This window comes from Elgaria multicarinata, chromosome 4 (assembly GCF_023053635.1).
Source record: "Elgaria multicarinata webbii isolate HBS135686 ecotype San Diego chromosome 4, rElgMul1.1.pri, whole genome shotgun sequence".
NCBI classification, from domain to species: domain Eukaryota; kingdom Metazoa; phylum Chordata; class Lepidosauria; order Squamata; family Anguidae; genus Elgaria; species Elgaria multicarinata.
The window spans coordinates 117,263,137-117,279,821 of NC_086174.1; the positions used below are offsets into that span (position 1 = coordinate 117,263,137).

At 40.1% G+C, this 16,685-nt stretch overlaps 1 protein-coding gene across 2 annotated transcripts in view; it reads left to right on the forward strand.

Annotated features, from left to right (window-relative positions):
- HMGCLL1 (3-hydroxy-3-methylglutaryl-CoA lyase like 1) overlaps window positions 1-16,685 on the forward strand; it is a 74,580-nt gene that overhangs the window by 12,537 nt on the left and 45,358 nt on the right. For both annotated transcript variants that reach the window (XM_063125054.1, XM_063125055.1), the window contains exons 2-5: window positions 1,483-1,560; window positions 3,561-3,668; window positions 11,643-11,738; window positions 15,169-15,317. In XM_063125054.1, the coding sequence (XP_062981124.1) occupies window positions 1,483-1,560; window positions 3,561-3,668; window positions 11,643-11,738; window positions 15,169-15,317 (431 nt within the window). The remainder of the gene's footprint in view (window positions 1-1,482; window positions 1,561-3,560; window positions 3,669-11,642; window positions 11,739-15,168; window positions 15,318-16,685) is intronic.

Below are 16,685 nucleotides of genomic sequence, written 5' to 3' on the forward strand. Positions count from 1 at the left end.
TTTTACACTGCTCACATAAATGCATAGTAAATGTTCTGGAATATTTTTTACTGAACCTTAGCAATCGTTGAAGGATGTTACTACATAGGACTCAATGTGTGTAGGAGTTTGTGGCAACTGACACCCATGGCAGTAAATGTCAGCAAGACATAGTATTACAAAAGCACAGGTACTGAGATGCTTATTTACCTTCCAAGTTCCGGAGACAACAAAATGGAAGTTTCTTTCTCTCCGCCCACCCCCCCTTCAGTGAGTTGCACAGTGTCAAAAGAGTTGTCCCTTGGATGAGAAATGGATTTGCAATTAGCCATAGAGTGCCTGAGGGTCCTAGTCAGTGGGTGTTCTTGCAGTTCTTGGCTCTTACTTGACATCTGTCTAAGTCCTCTCTTCTCAGTGTACAAATCTTCCCCCAGTTCACTGTCAGTTTCATTGTTCCATTGGAACATAGTGAAGTGAAGGCCATGGTTGTGAAGGAAGAGGCCAGTCAAATACCTAGAGCTTTTCCCATGGAGTGCTTCAGCTATTGAAAAAAATATCTTGGATTTGACTCTGCTGCTGTGCCTGACATTACTGTCTGATTGCTCAGTCTTCTAACTAGGACAAGCCAGCAATAATGTGTTTGAATTCAGCTTTGCCTCCTGAATTATTTTTGATTAATCATGGTAACTATTTTATATGGGCTTCATGCCATCTTGTGACTCAAAGTTTTAAAATTAAACCTGCAACTTGGATAATCATGTCTTAAATTTTGAGTTGTTTAATGCCTATTCTTGTCTTTTTTGCCCAGCTCTTAAGTTCTATTAACCAAAAAAAGCTGGCTTCTATCTAAGGCTTTGGTCAACAACTCCTTTTGCTGTAGGGGCATTTTATAAGGAGATGAGGTGGGGTCTTTTTGCTGGCAGGTTATTTTGGGAAGGGGACCAAAGTCCACTTGCCAAAATAGCTTGCCAACAAGATTAGTTGCCATAACCATACAATCTCTACCCTCTTCTTTCACTTCTAGATTGGTAACTGGGGAGCAGATTTGGGCCCGGTACTGCAAGTTGTTGACCCCTGACATAAGGTATTCCGAAACTGGTCTTAGAGGGTTTTTTGTAATTAAAAGCCCAGAAAGAAATCTTACGTCTTGTTTGGGCAATCTTTATTTTGTAAGGTGCCAGTATCCATCATCCAGCTGATTAATCCCAGAACAACCATTCCTAGTTTCTCAAAAGGCCAGTACCAGGTTCATGTGTTGCTCTCTGCTTTCCAGTCCCTGCTCTTTGATCCTAATTCCACGGGGGCACATTGTGGTTATTCTGTGTAGATGGAAAGGCAGTCTGCATAGATTCTAAAATAATTTTCTTTGTTACTACTTGCACATTCCTGGACTGGTCCCTAGTACTGAAAACAAACTCTGAGCTAGACCCTAGGGAGGGAGCCTTAGCGCAAATGAAAGACTGATCTTTTCTGTGTTAACAAATCTTTCATATTATGTTACAGGAATTGCTCACGAGTGGATTTCCTGAATTTGTTAAAATAGTAGAAGTTGGTCCAAGAGATGGACTGCAGAATGAAAAGGTAATTTAACAATGAGGATTGCAGTGCTCTGAAGGAGACAGTGTCATATTAATTAAACCCAGAGAGTGGAGTTTGTGGCTCATGTTATTAATTCCCCCCTTTTCCATCTATCTCTCTTGCTCTTCATTCTGTTTCCTACATGATTCGGAAAGATGTAGATAAGAAGCACAACCCTGATAATAGTTAACTATGTCTAAGTTCTACTGAAATTAATTAGACTTAGCCTGCAATCCTACACCCGCTTACTTGAGAGTAAGCCCCATTGAACTCAATGGCAGTTATTTCTGAGTAGACAAGTATAGGATTGTGCAGTAAAATTGCTTAAATGTATGCATGGACTTGGGTTTCACACACACACATATTTAAATCCATATATCCTGTGCCTTGCCAACAAGAGCCAGGGAAGGCAGGAAGAGGACAGGAGCAATAGGACAGGGGCAATTTAGTCTCCCATTCCTCCTTCTCAAAGAAAAATGCTACCCTATTTCTTCGATTCTAAGACACACTTTTCCCCCCATATAAACATATCTAAAAATGGGGTGCGTCTTAGAATCGCAAGTGTGTCTTAGGGTTTTTTTTTCTGTTGGTGGTACTAAAATTAGTGTGCGTCTTACGATCGATGGCGTCTTACAATCGAAGAAATACGGTATTAAGTCTGTCTAATGCATTTACTGGTTGTTGGCTGGGGCAGGCTGAGCACCAATCACCAGGGCAGATGAACTACCAACCACAAATACCTTTGTCTTGTCTTGTTTTATTTATTTATTTACAATATTTATAAACCACTCCCCATCCAAAAGATTTCAGAGCTGTGAACAACAAATAGAATAAAAGAATAAAAACACCATATATATATATATATATATATATATATATATATATATATATATATATATTTGTTTATTGCATTTATATATTGCCCCATAGATGAAGCTCTCTGGGCGGTTTACAAAAATTAAAAACAGTAAACATTAAAAACAAATATTCAAAATTTTAAAACATAAGAAGCATAAAAACAACAGTATCCTTGTGAAAACAGATATTCTGGGGGCAGTTAGAAACGAACCAACTCAGCCCATGTTTTTAACTGCCTGGGAGAAGGTTCTGATCAATCCATGATTGGTCATTTGGGGAAAGCTTCCTGAAAAAATGTTTTCAGAAGGTGCCAGAAGCAATGCAAGCTAAATGTTCAGCAGTACCAAAACACTGTCAAGGATAGCTCCTGTTGCACTGAAGATGGAAAAGAATTCCAAAGGAGGGCTACCATAACAGAAAACGACCTCCCACTGGTTGCTGTCAGATATAACACTGCAGGTGATGGGACAACCAGGAGGCCATTTTGTAGACTTCTACAATTATGTACGATACACTAGGGATGTATGGATTGTGTAAAATCTATTCCACCTGAACGTCATGGATTGTTAGTGACTTTCATTCTGTTGTTCTCTCATTGGAGGGATTGGATTTTGTTTCCAGTTTCCCGAATTCACACAAATTCACATTTGTGCAAATTCGCAAAAATGTTCCGATCCACCCTACCCTCCAAATGCTGAAATCTCCCCCCAAATTCACAAATCCTTCAAAATGCACATTTTAATGCTTTATCCTATGGGGGAAATTTGCATTTTTTGGCTAGTATTTTTTATTTTATTTTATGTATTTTCTACTACTGAATTTGCATAACATTCCAGAAAGTAAAAATAAATAAATAAAGCACCACTTTGTACATTCCCAGGTTGGATTCATAGAAATCCAAACTCCTCTGATTCTGTTGTGGATTTCACTGACATCCCTACTCACAGCTCATTCCCTATAAGCCTGTGTCAGTTTTCCTTTGCCTAAAAAAAAAAAGTGTCTGGTCACATATCTTAAAATATCTCTGTTGACATTTTATTATATTTTACAGTATTATAAGTATCTTTTGTGTGTCCGTCCAAGATGTTCTTACTACATGGCATATATTGAACAGAAAAAAGACATATTTTCGCTCCTGTTCACAGGCTATAGTCCCTACAGATGTCAAAATTGAATTAATTGATCGACTTTCAAAAACAGGCTTGCCTGTCATAGAAGTGACGAGCTTTGTTTCTTCAAAATGGGTACCTCAGGTAGGTAAAAGAACAGATGGCTCCAAGTATTACTCAGAACAATCCAGTGCTATCACATTATGTGTGTTTTCTGTAGAATGAAAACTTTCTAAACCATCAACTCCTGACCAGCTTCCTTCACCTCATGGGTGGGCAACCTTAGGCTTGGGGCCAAATCCAACCCTCCTGGCCTCCCAATCTGCCTTCTGGTGTTCTCTAGATGGCCACACTCTATACCCCTTCCTCCAACCATGGGTCATTAGATGGTCTTCTGGCTTTTGTGCAGTTTTCTCCCATTCTAAAAGGCTGAAATGGATCTCTAATGTGCTGGTATTTGTTGTATATTGGCATCACCCCTTTTGCCTTCAGCCTCACCCACCACTGGAATGCAGCCCTGGAAGCTTCTCTGAAATTGAAGTTGGCCCTCAGGCTGACAGGTTCTCCACCCCTGCTTTACCTGTTATTTGCCTCCCACCTGAGTTTGCCCTATCTAATCCTCACTATGAATTGTCAATCCATGATTACACCCAATTTATGCCTCATTCCCTTTACTATCAATCTATTTATTTATTTATTAAAACATTTGTATCCCACCCTATATCACTAGGATCTCAGGGCAGCGTACAGATAAAATTATACACTATAAAACAATAAATACACAGAGCTAAAGACAAATGACTGTAAACCATTAATAATCAAGCTAAAACCAGTATAGAATTTAAAAGCAGTAAAAACAATTAAAACAGTTAAAACAATGTACACACTTACCTTACCTGGGAGACTCAGTGGCCTTAGTGAACTCAGTGGACCTTATTTCTGGGTAGAAATATATAGGATTGCACTGCAATTCAGATTATCAGTTCTTTGGGTAGGAATTTCTATATAGCATATAGTGGCCTATTGGTTGTAAATCTTATACTCTAATACAATAGCTGTCAGGATCAGGCCCATTAATCCTATTAGGTATCTTGAATCGGACTTGGAGCCAGAAGAAGAAGAAGGAGGAGGAGGAGGAGGAGGATGGCCTCCAAAACAGGAAGTAGGGGAGAAAATTCTCCAAAACTCTCCAAGAGTCAAGGAGGAATCTTTCCAGAAGCTTATCAGACAGCAGACCCAGGCTGAGATATCATCATCCCCACCCCTGGGAATTCAGTCCTTGTCAGAGGGGAGGGAGCATCAGAATTGACAGATCCCAGAGTCTTCCGCATGGTCAAGCAGGTGGAGTTGAGAGGAGGTGGGAGTCAGTCTGCTAGGCTAGCCATTCACCAGAAGTTACAACAGGTAGTTTTAGACCGAAACTGCTATGCGTGGCCTAATCATAAGTTTTGCAGACTACCAGTTTTTCACAACACTGATGAAGTTTGAATTTTCATACTTCAGTGATTTTGGCTCTGTTATGTTGCTGTCATGAAGAATATTACATATCTACAAATACGGTTTTAAAAGGAAAAAAGGTTCCATTACATGGCCAATAGTTTAATCAGTTGCTTTCCCCCTCCCTGTCTGCCCATTTTCCTGTGTCAATCCTTTGTTTCACATGTCATTCGGCTTTTATTAAATATCTTTTGGGGAAATGCGGAATTCCGTAGACTCCATGCGGCCTGGGAAAGCAGTGAATTCTGCAGATCGGATTCTTTGAAACCCAAATCCATTTTAGTCTGCCTTGAATTTCTCCAGCATCCGTAGGCATTATCTCCAGGATTGACTAGTATAAGGAGTTTCAGAAGGGTAGATGTGCTAGTCTATCATAGCAAAACCAACAAAGAATCTTGTGGTACCTTAAAGATTTCATAATGAGCTTACTGCAAAGGAGCAAATACACGTTAGCCCTCTCTCATTAAGAGGGCTAATTTAGGGTCATAACATGACATAACTGTGTTAATTTATATGTGTCTCTTCAAATAGCAGCTAGTGAAGGACTGAGGTTTATAGCTCATGCTATTTATTTATTTATTTTTAAATTGATTTCCCCTTCCCCCTTGTCACTTCCCATGCTGTTCTGAAGGGTACCCCAACCCTCCAGAGCAGCTTTTCAGAAAGGCAGGGGGCTGCAGGGGGAAATAGGAATTGGCAAAAGATCACCTCGCCCCACCCTCCAGCAAGAGCATGCCGTTAGCAGACCGCTGCTCACAAGATGTCTGAATCCAAACCATTATGCTTTTTCTACTGGGGAAAATTGCAGCTTCAGAGATGGCTCATTATTTGCATTGGAAAAATGGCATTGGGTGTGTGGGGGGACGACGACGACGACAGAGGCTTACCACCCTGTGCTTTTATTCCAAACCACATTATTGTCACCCCACCCTAAGATTGCTATTTGAAAAATATTATAAGTTGCATTCATGCCTCTCTGTTGCAACATGTAGTTTGGCCCTTAGAAAAAGGGGGAAATAAGTCAAACATGGTGAGAGTCCGCTATTTCTTGCGTACCCGTGTTTAACTAAAAAGCCCATCCTGAAGCCGTGATATACCTCATTCTACACTGTATCACTGTACTCTTGATAGTAATGGCACTGAAAGACATTTCCGCCCCCTCCTAGTAATATCTAATATCTAAAGCAACCATATACCATCCTTTTCATTTTTTTCCTCTGATTTTTTTTAAAAAATGTGTTTTGAATTCCTTCCTTTTCCTGTGAGGCCTTTTGGGTAGCAAATTTGGCCTACGCTTGTCAGATATAGGGGGGAAAAGGGGAACAATCACTTTTTTATTCCCATTTCAAGTCTGGATGTTTTGTTTTAATGTGGCTTAGTTGATGTTTAGATTAAAATCTGTTTATTCGGCTAGGGCTGTGTTCCTCAGAGATGGAGTGCAGTCTTGATTATGTCTTCTTAGTACTCCTTTCTTTATTTTCTTAGGTCATGGGAATAGTGTGGCTGGTTATGTTTCCATAACTTTCTTTCTTTCTTTCTTTCTTTCTTTCTTTCTTTCTTTCTTTCTTTCTTTCTCTCTCTCTCTCTCTCTCTCTCTCTCTCTCTCTCCCTCCCTCCCTCCCTCCCTCCCTCTCTTTCTTTCTTTCTTTCTTTCTCCCTCTCTAAGTATTTTAAAGCTCTTTCACCATTTCCCTACTAGTGTTTTGTTTGGCAGAAATGTTCTGACTAAAAACAGCCAGGAGAAGGAAAAGGTTCTGCAGTAGCGAGGTGCCCTATAAAACAAGGATCCCACACCTATAATTGAAATCGCCAAGAAGGATGAACGGGGGCCACTGAAATGCTTATTGCTTAAGTATCTTATTGCACTTTGAAGGTTAATTGCAGCAATGTTAAAGTACATGTTAAAGTAAGACTCTGCTTACAAGAGAAATATCAAGGGGACAAAGACATTATATAAACCTTATTTGCAATGATTAAGTTTCATGGAGCTTGAACTGCATGTTCTGTTTAGCCTGTTCGTTGCGTTCTCAGTTTTGCTGTAACGGTTAAAAACGTCGGCGTTTGTCCCATTGGTTTAGCATTACATTAACTATTTGGTTTCAAAGGTTTTCTTTAGTCTCGGAAGTACGGGTGACATTCTTCGTTTAATTAAGGGATTAAAGGTTTGTAGGTCTAAGATCCAGCAGATGGGGCGCATTTATGTGATGATTTATTTATAATTTTTTAGCATCCGAAGAGACAAGCATGTAACAAGGATACAATAAAAAATATTGATAAATAAAACATTCAAAACAGTACTAGATGATTATGTGTTAGGCTTATATAGATTGATTTTGTCATTGTTATAAAAACAAACACATAAATAAATAAATGAAAAATCAATGAACACCCTTTCCTGGGAGTAGGTCCTATTGATGTTAATATGTCTTTCTTCTGTTGGTCACAATAAATCTTTCTTCTATACACTTACATAAGATAGCACTGTAAGAGCCACATTCTGACCTTTAATATAATAAGATTTTTTTTAAGCAGTGAAAAAGAAATTAATATATACATGGTAGGGATGTGAGTGGAATCCACAATCACAGTTTTGCTATTAACATTGATAGGATATGGATTACTTCAGTACTGGGTAATTAAAATCAAATTTCAAATAGTCATAATATCTATGATAATGAGTTTTTTTTTTAAAAAAATGAAGGGGATAGATTTAAGATGAATGGCACTACACCTAAAAATATGGCATTCTTGAAGGAGTGCATTGCAAACTATACCACTGGAGTACATTGTGCATCTCAATGGGTGAACATAGTCAATGTAGCTTTTTAGGATGGATGTAGTATGACTACATTCTTTCTGGGGGCTGAGATGGTGAAGGAAGCTTCCATCTCTGAAGGCCAGACATGTGATTCACTGGCTCGTTCTTCTCTCCTAAGTAGGTCTGCATGTTTTAAATTATAAACCACCTTCCCAGGCAACCATTCCTAAGGCAGCATGCAGTATTTTAAAAGACAACAACTGTACAATAAACTATTCAACTATTCTTTGACCATTGGCCATGTGGGTTGGGGCTGATGGGAATTGTTGTAGTCCAAAACATATGGAGGTCACCAGGTTGCCTTCCCCTGCCTTAGAGACAGTCAACCACTTTAATATAGGCACATATTTGCGATAATGCCAGCCATCCTTTTACTAATCCCCCCGTCCCTCAAGACCAATTCAGTATTTTGGACCAATAATTAGCTACAGACAGCCAAGTATAAAATACATAAACTTCTTGTGAATTGTATAAAATTTGGCATGTGTGCTTTTAAAATATTCAAAAAACGGATCCTGACACTTTATCACTCCAGTGCTTCCAAATATGCTTCCACTCCCATGAAAATTGAGTTAAGGAATGTTAAAGTATCCTAAAGGAGGACAGGGAAATTACAGAGAAGCTAAATGAATTCTTTACATAAGTGTTCACTGCAGAGGATACAGGACAGATGCCTGTGCCTGAACTGATGTTTTCAGGAAGGGAGTCTGAGAAACTGAGGCAAATAGTGGTGACAAAAGATGAAGTTCTCATCCTTATTGACAAATCGAAACCAAATAAATCACCAGGCCCAGATGGTATCCATCCCAGAGTTCTCAAAGAACTCAAATACAAAATTGCAGACCTCCTCACAAAAATATGCAACATGTCCCCCTAAGCTCAGCCTCTGTACCAGAGGACTGGAAGATGGCCAATGTAACACCAGTTTTCAAAAAGGGATCCAGGGGGGATCCAGGAAATTACAGGCTGGTTAGCTTGACATCTGTTCCAGGTAAATTGGTTGAATGCATTATTAAAGACAAAATTAGTAAGCATATAGAAAGGCAGGTCCTGCTGAAGAAGAATCAACATGGCTTCCACAAAGGCAAGTCCTGTCTCACTAGTCTACTAGAATTCTTTGAGAGTGTCAACAAACATGTAGACAGGGGTGATCCAGTGAACATTGTTTACTTGGACTTCCAAAAGGCTTTGGATAAAGTCACCCACCAATGACTCCTGAACAAACTTAGTAGTCATGGAATAAGAGGAGAGGTCCTTTTATAGATCAGTAACTGGTTAGAGAACAGAAAACAGAGAATAGGAATAAATGGTCAATTCTCCCCATGGAGGGAAGTAAATAGTGGGGTCCCACTGGGATTGGTATTGGGACCAATTCTTTTCAACTTGTTCATAAATGATCTGGAGTTAGCAATGAGCAGTGAAGTGACCAAGTTTGCTGACGACACTAAATTATTTAAGGTTGTTAAAACACAAAAAGATTGTGAAGAGCTCCAAAGGGATCTCTCCAAGCTGGGAGCGTGGGCATCCAAACGGCAGATGTGTTTCAATGTAAGCAAGTGTAAGGTGATGCATGTTGGGGCAAAAAAACCCGGACTTCAAGTATAACCTAATGGGATGTGAGCTGGCGGTGACCAAACGAGAAAGAGATCTTAGGATTGTGGTGGACAGCTCGATGAAAATGTCCACCCAGTGTGCGGCTGTTGTAAAGAAGGCAAACACCATGTTAGGCATTATAAGAAAAGGAATTGAGAATAAAACTGCCAGTATCATACTGCCATTATACAAATCTATGAATACTGTGTACAATTCTGATCACCACACCTAAAAAAGGATATTATATAGCTGGAAAAAGGGCAACTAAAATGATTATGGAGCTGGAGCATCTCCCCTATGAGGGAAGGTTACATCAACTGGGATTGTTTAGCTTGGAAAAAAGCAGGGTAAGAGGAGACATGATAGAGGTTATTATGTATGGTATTATGTATGGTATGGAGAATTTGGAAAGGGAGACATTTCTCTCTCTCAAAATACTAGAACCCATGAAGCTGATTGGTGGGAGATCCAGGACAAATAAGAGGAAGTACTTCTTCACACAGTGCATAGTTAAATTATGGAACTCACTACCACAAGATGTAGTGATGGCCACCAATTTGGATGGCTTTAAAAGGGGGTTGGATAAATTCCTGGAGGCGAAGGCTATCAATGGCTACTAGCCCTGATAGTTGTGTGCTATCTCCAGTATATGAGGCAGTAAGCCTGTGTGCACCAGTTGCTGGGGAACATGGGTGGGAGGCTGCTGTTGCACCATGTCCTGCTTTATTGGTCCCTGGATGACAGCTGGCTGGCCACTGTGTGAACAGAGTGCTGGGCTAGATGGACCCTCGAGCTGATGCAGCATCAGGGCACTTCTGATGTTCTTACGTTCTTAATATTTTAAATGTAAATGCAAAGTTCGAAGTTGTTTAGATGTTTCCCTGTCACATTATATAAATGTACTTCTAGCTTTTTAAAAGGGCATAATAAGAGGTGAGAGACATATTTTTAGAGCATTACTCAAAGTTTTAGATCCAGACTTAGCTAAACTTAGCGTAGACTTGTTGATTTAAATGAGTCTACCCTAATTATGACTAAGTCTGGATCAAGCCCAATGACTTTAATGATGAACTAAGTGAATTCAGTTTGACACCACATCATTTTGGAATGTTACTCCTATCCACCATTGCTAACAGATGCTAAATGGCAAAACAAGGATGTGAAAATAGCTGGTCCAAGTTTAATAGTTTTCAAATGGAAAATGACAAGATGACATAGTTGAATATGCTGTTTTCTAGAGATCTTTAGCTCTCTCTCTCTTTTAACACTCTTGCTTTCATGATAAACATTTGCACATGTAGAAGTGCTCAGAGAATCACAAGATAATAATCCTATGGGCAATACAGTACAGTTAAGGTGCAGTCAATTTTGCATAAGGGTACTTCCAGTTTGAAAGCTCCTAGCACTACCAATCCAAAGGCATTTTGTAGCTCTTCTATTTTTCTCTCATCAGATATTTTGTGGTAAGAAAAAGAATTAAAGAAGTGGCTGGAAAATTCAGAAGAGTTATCAAGGGAAGACAATGTAGTCTGGACCCCTGTAAAATTCCATGAATGAAGCAAGATGACAGCATGATAAAAGCCTCATTTTGAAATATCCTAAGGGTGCAATCCTATTGGGATAGTCGTACACTTGTGAAATTCATCGCAGGGCAGACAGGTGCTCTGCTTTTCTGGCTAGCAGCAGATTTTGGCTGTCTAGGCAGGGTGCTTCAGAGCGGACGCTGAGAAGCTGGGACGCACACCTAGGAAGCTGTGTGAAGCAGTTCCTGAGGTCTTCTCCACTCCCTGCCCCTGGGACCACCCCCTTTTTGCCCTCTCTGCACTCCCAATTGTGATCATGGAGAAGTAGCTGGTGGTACAAGAACCATGCCGGCTATGAGGGGGCGCGGGGTGCTGTTTCTGAGAACTGAGTTCAGAGCACTGGCTCCAACCTTGGTTCCCAGAAACTGAAAAATCCTATGGCCATCTAGGCAGTGTCTAGCAGCCATAGGATTGCTCCCTAAGTATCTTTTTTATCTGTGTGTGATTTTCGGAGAAATGAACATGGTATCTTTACTGTATTGATGCTCTGTTTTGTCTAGTTCAAATATTCGTATATATAATACATTTTTTTTTTTAGTATTGTACCATTTTGAACTTATTTGTTAATATCCATCATGTAGGTAACTGATATTCCATATGAAATAAAAGCAGAATTTTGTCTTTAAGATGGCAGATCACACAGAAGTAATGCGAGGAATAGAGCAGTATCCTGGAGTCCGCTATCCGGTACTTACCCCTAATCTTCAAGGTTTCCATTCTGCTGTACGTATATTGCTTGCTTTATCTCTCCTTAAATTAACCCCTAAGTGTTTAAATGTATTTGTACAAAAATATACACAATTAATCACACACACACGGGGCCTTGAAACTACTGTAGGCTATCAGAGATGGATATGTTTTTAATTTCAATCCACAATGACCTGGTTTGCATGACACAACAACCCACCATGTGAACCCAGTGCGGTTTCTGCAGGGTGGATTATTTTTTATGAAAAAGCCACTCTGACAACCCATGGCTGTTTTGGGGTTGTTCGTACCGATGGTAGCTTGATGTGACATCTGAACCCAGCAGGGTGATTTTATTGTGGGTTGCCAGCTGAGTGGCTAGAGAGCCACCTGGCCAGAGCAGCAAAAAAACCTGTTGCTTCTCATAATCCCGCTATCGCCACCATCCTCCCTCATGCCTTCTCAGTGCCCTCCACCTTGTGTCCCTCAAAACGGTGAAGAAAGGACACCAGAGAATGTCCCGAAGTCTGAAAACATTCTGGAGAGAAGAGGCTTTGCCAGCGGGTGTTCTTGCTTTGGGTGTGCTTACTTTAGTATAACATGAAGCAGGCCTCATTTAAAAAGAAAAAGGAGGTGTGTGCTAGTTAGTAATGTAAGTGCCAAAGTGAAAAGCTGGAGGGATATAGGAATGCTTGACATATTCCAGGATGGAGGAAGGGTGATCTCGCATTGTGAATAATGCGAGATCCCGCCCTCATTTACACATCAGGTGAGGCTACCTCAACAAGAGAGCCATCATGCCCACCATTTTTAAAAACTTTTAAAGGGCCGGCTGCGCATGAGTGGACGAGCAATGGACAGTAAGTTTTTTATTTTAAACAAAAATGATTTTCCCTTCCTCCACCCTGCCCCCGATGGATGCAGCGCTCCTGGGGAGCGCTGCACCCTGTGCGCAGCTCCCGGCTCCGTGCGATTACTCACATGGAGCTGGGAAAAGCCATGGAAATGGGCCACATGCTCGCGGTCTCGGGCTCAGCCCGAGACCGCGGGGAAAAGCGGGGCCAAAGGGTAGGGCTATATCCCGGGGCCAGGGAGGGTTGATCCCTGCCTGAGCCCGGGATCCCCTGTGTGTCATCTGGGTGCACAGGGACGATCCCGGGTATCACCCCGGGATATAGCCTGGTCTAGCAAAGGCCTAAATATCAGAGAGGCGGATGCACTTTGGAATTGGTTGTGCTTACTTTAGTGTAACATGAAGCAGCCTTTGATTTAGAAGTTGTTCACTAGCTAGCAAGAGAAGCCCTGAATTAAAAGAAGGGAATATGAGAATGTTTGACTAAATATTAAGAGAGGTGGACTTGTGCAACAGTGAAAGTCCTGGGGGTGAAACTGGGAGAAACTGGCAAACACATTGCTGTGTCCCTAAGAGCTAAAAAAATTAATTCTACTTGGTAAACTAAAATAGAGGAAAGTCTCCATAGGTAGATGGCAAGCCAAGTGGACCAATTGTAAAAAAAGTGCTGATGTAGAGACTGAAGCAATGAGTTGTGCCTCAAAGGTACCTGAGATATGTGCTGGAGCAGGACTGAGGAGGAAGGAGGGGGAGAACAAGCCATGGCAAGCCTGATTGTCTGTCAGGAGTACCATGGGCTGTTCAGTGAATATCCCACGCATGATGGCATCTTAGCGGGGTGGCTTAGTCTGATGTGCGAACCTTCCCATTCTGTACACTTCACTTAAACTCATTTTAAAAACTATTTTCCTTAAGTAACTGTGTACCTACAATGATATATGGATGAACATATTCATACCTCCAATGAAAAAAGTTTAATTAATGCTCAGGCCATAATGTTTTGTATAGGCCACGATGAAGACAAAAAGTTGAAATGCATTTGACCCATTTGTGTTTTTAAAAGTATATATTTGTGTCCTTCTGTATTCTGTCCTTGTGTCCTTCTATAATCCAGGTGGAATACCTTTAACCAGGCCAGTTTCTGTGGCACAAATGAAGCACATTCATAAATCTATGATAAATTCTGCGTACTTGAATATTTGTGGACAATATCAATACCACAATATTTTGTGGTTTCAGTCCACCTAAAAATGAAATAGAAGGAAAGAAAAGAAATCTGTTGTACCTTTTTCTTTTTTTGCATTTGACTGCATTTCTAGGGTGGCCATATTTTGGAAACCAAAAAGGAGGACAATCCTATGCACACCCCACCATGAGAGCAGCTCCCTTTTTACACAGTAGGACTTGCCTCTGAGTAAACATGCATAGGACTGCATTACATTTGTGTTAAATATTGGTTATGGCAATACAAACTACCAAAATAAAAACAGCACATTCATTCTGATACAACCTAGAAAGAAAAGAATTTTTTTAGGCATTCACAGAATTGTATGATAAAATTATATAAAGCTTCCACACTTTGTGTTGTATCCAGACTAGGTAAATCCCACCTTATTTTGATTGAAATCAGGGGGACCTCAGTGACTAAGAGCTCCATCAGACAGGGTGGAGGGGGAAATCACGTTTGCCCTAACTTAGTCTGGATCCAACCCAATACAGCCAATAAAATGCTATTCTTTTTTTTTTGTTTCGTTTTACAAATTATCTTCTATCATTATGTGACGCCTTCAGGCCTAAGTAATTCAGTATATTGGAATAAGCCATCTATTAAGTTTGTACATAGTGTAACCTACCTCACAGAGTTGTGAGGATGAAATGGAGAGGCAGAAGACCACATGAACCACTTGTAAGAGGAAAAAAAGTGGGAGATAAATGTAATAAATAATAGATTTTAAAATACGAATAGAATTCTTATCTAAGGTAATAAGAAAAACAGACCTTTGGAACACTTGCTGACAGTCTAAATTCTTAAGAAATAAAAAAAACCCTTTCCTTAAAGACCTATGTACTCAGTCAGAAAGATAGCCAAGGTGTAAGCAATTTACAGAAAATTTATATAACTAATCTAATCTATACCTCCATATCTGCTTTTTAGTCTTTTGTAGTCTTCATACAGCTTCTTTCTTGGATTTATTATTAAAAATGTGTATTTAAATTGATGCAAAGGAATTTTTCAATTTGGTAAGAAAGATCTTACTCTGTTAATAAAAAGGGAAAGGAAATCCGGTTCTGTGGAAGTGATGTAATCTTGCAGAAAATCCGGGGAAAAAACAAAAACTGGGATCCTCAGAACCTAACTAGATATTAATGGGGGATCTATGTCTCTCTAGTAATGTCAGTGGTGTGACATGTTTTCAGCTCATTCAATGTTTGCCCTCCCCTTTCAAGTAGGAGCCAATGAACTGAACCAGGGATTGGGATACAATGAATACAATAATTATCCTTTGGTTACTAATACTTCAGATGGTGGATAATTACAGTTAAAATCAAATATGTGAAGCTGCTGTTTACCTGAGGGGGAAAAAATCTTTTTTTTTTTCTGTTTTATTTTAGATTGCTGCTGGGGCTACCGAGGTGTCAGTCTTTGGTGCAGCATCTGAGTCTTTCAGCAAAATAAATATTAATTGCACCATTGAAGAAAGCATGGAAAGATTTGAGGATGTTGTTAAATCCGCAAGAAATATGGATATTCCAGTGCGAGGGTAATCATTATACATTTTACCATCATGGCCATTCGTGAAATTAAGCCCTAATTACTGAAATGCATTTGTCATAACTAGACTATAGATATGCAGTATCACTTAGGGCAAGAGCCGAAAGAAGGTGATCTCTAAATATTTCAGACTTCCATTCGCTGAAGCTCCAGCCAGCTTAACCAATGGTCAGGAATGTTGCAGGTCCAAAACACCTGCAGATCTACTTTCTGTCCACCCATGATTTAGGGAGCAATCCTAACCCCTGCTGAGATCTGGTGATGGCCATGGGGATTATCATAATGATAAGACGTTTTAGAGAAATAGGAGAGGACTGTGTCACCTATGACACCCAAAAGGATTTACAGCATGCAGTTCTATACATGTTTACTCAGAAGTAAGTCCCACTGCCTTCAATGCGGCTTACGAAAGTGTGTTTAGGATTGTAGCCATACTTCTTTACTACTTCACCACTGGGCCACAGCTTCTTCGTTCTAAGTGCCAAAATGGTTCATTACCTCCATTTTATCCTGTCATGCTCCAGCAGTATTGTCTTAAAATCAGTGCTTCTTAACCTTTACTCTACTACCACCCACCATGTACACAACATTATCATTGGCCACCCCCATCAAGCCACGAGTAAAATTTTTTGGATGTAAACCCAGCACAATTCTAGGCAAAGGTGTTAGCATAGGTGTCTCCATTTTTAAAAGGAAACTGTAAAGTAGCTATCATACAGCAGGCAAAATGTCATGCATGCGAGAATAGCTCCTTGAGTGCATCCTTGCATCTGTCTTATCTAACATAAACAAGAGCTTCGGCTCCAGTCCTCCTGTGTCAAAGTTAACTTTCTGTAACTTACTGTAAGGCAAAGGGATTGTTTATAAAACAAAGAGAATTGTTTAGCAAAATTAGCTATGCCCCAGTGTTATGTTCTGATTGGTTAATGCTGCAACAGGGCCCTGCCCCTTGCAGGCTCAAATGCTGTGCTGAATTCCCAATGTCTTTGTCTGATTACTCCCTTTGAAGAGACCAGGCCTTGATTACTAATCAATAAAGCGCTTTTGAACCCTCTGTCGCTGGAATGGTGGAGTCGTGCTTAAGGGCTGTTTGGATTTTGTCCTTGGGTGAAAGAACATTGATCTAACAAAGGCAACTTTATCCTGATAGGTATATTTATAATGCATGCATACAATAAACCAATCTCCGTTATATGTTCAATGGGACTAGACCCTTGGACCTCATGGCCATCAGCCAGCTCCATAATGTTATTTGAACCCAGTTGGCACAATTTTGGAGAACCTGTTTCTCTCTTGTCTTACAGAGTCTCTTTTAGAAGCTCATCACACATTCTTAGTCCCATTGTAAATGGGTGTA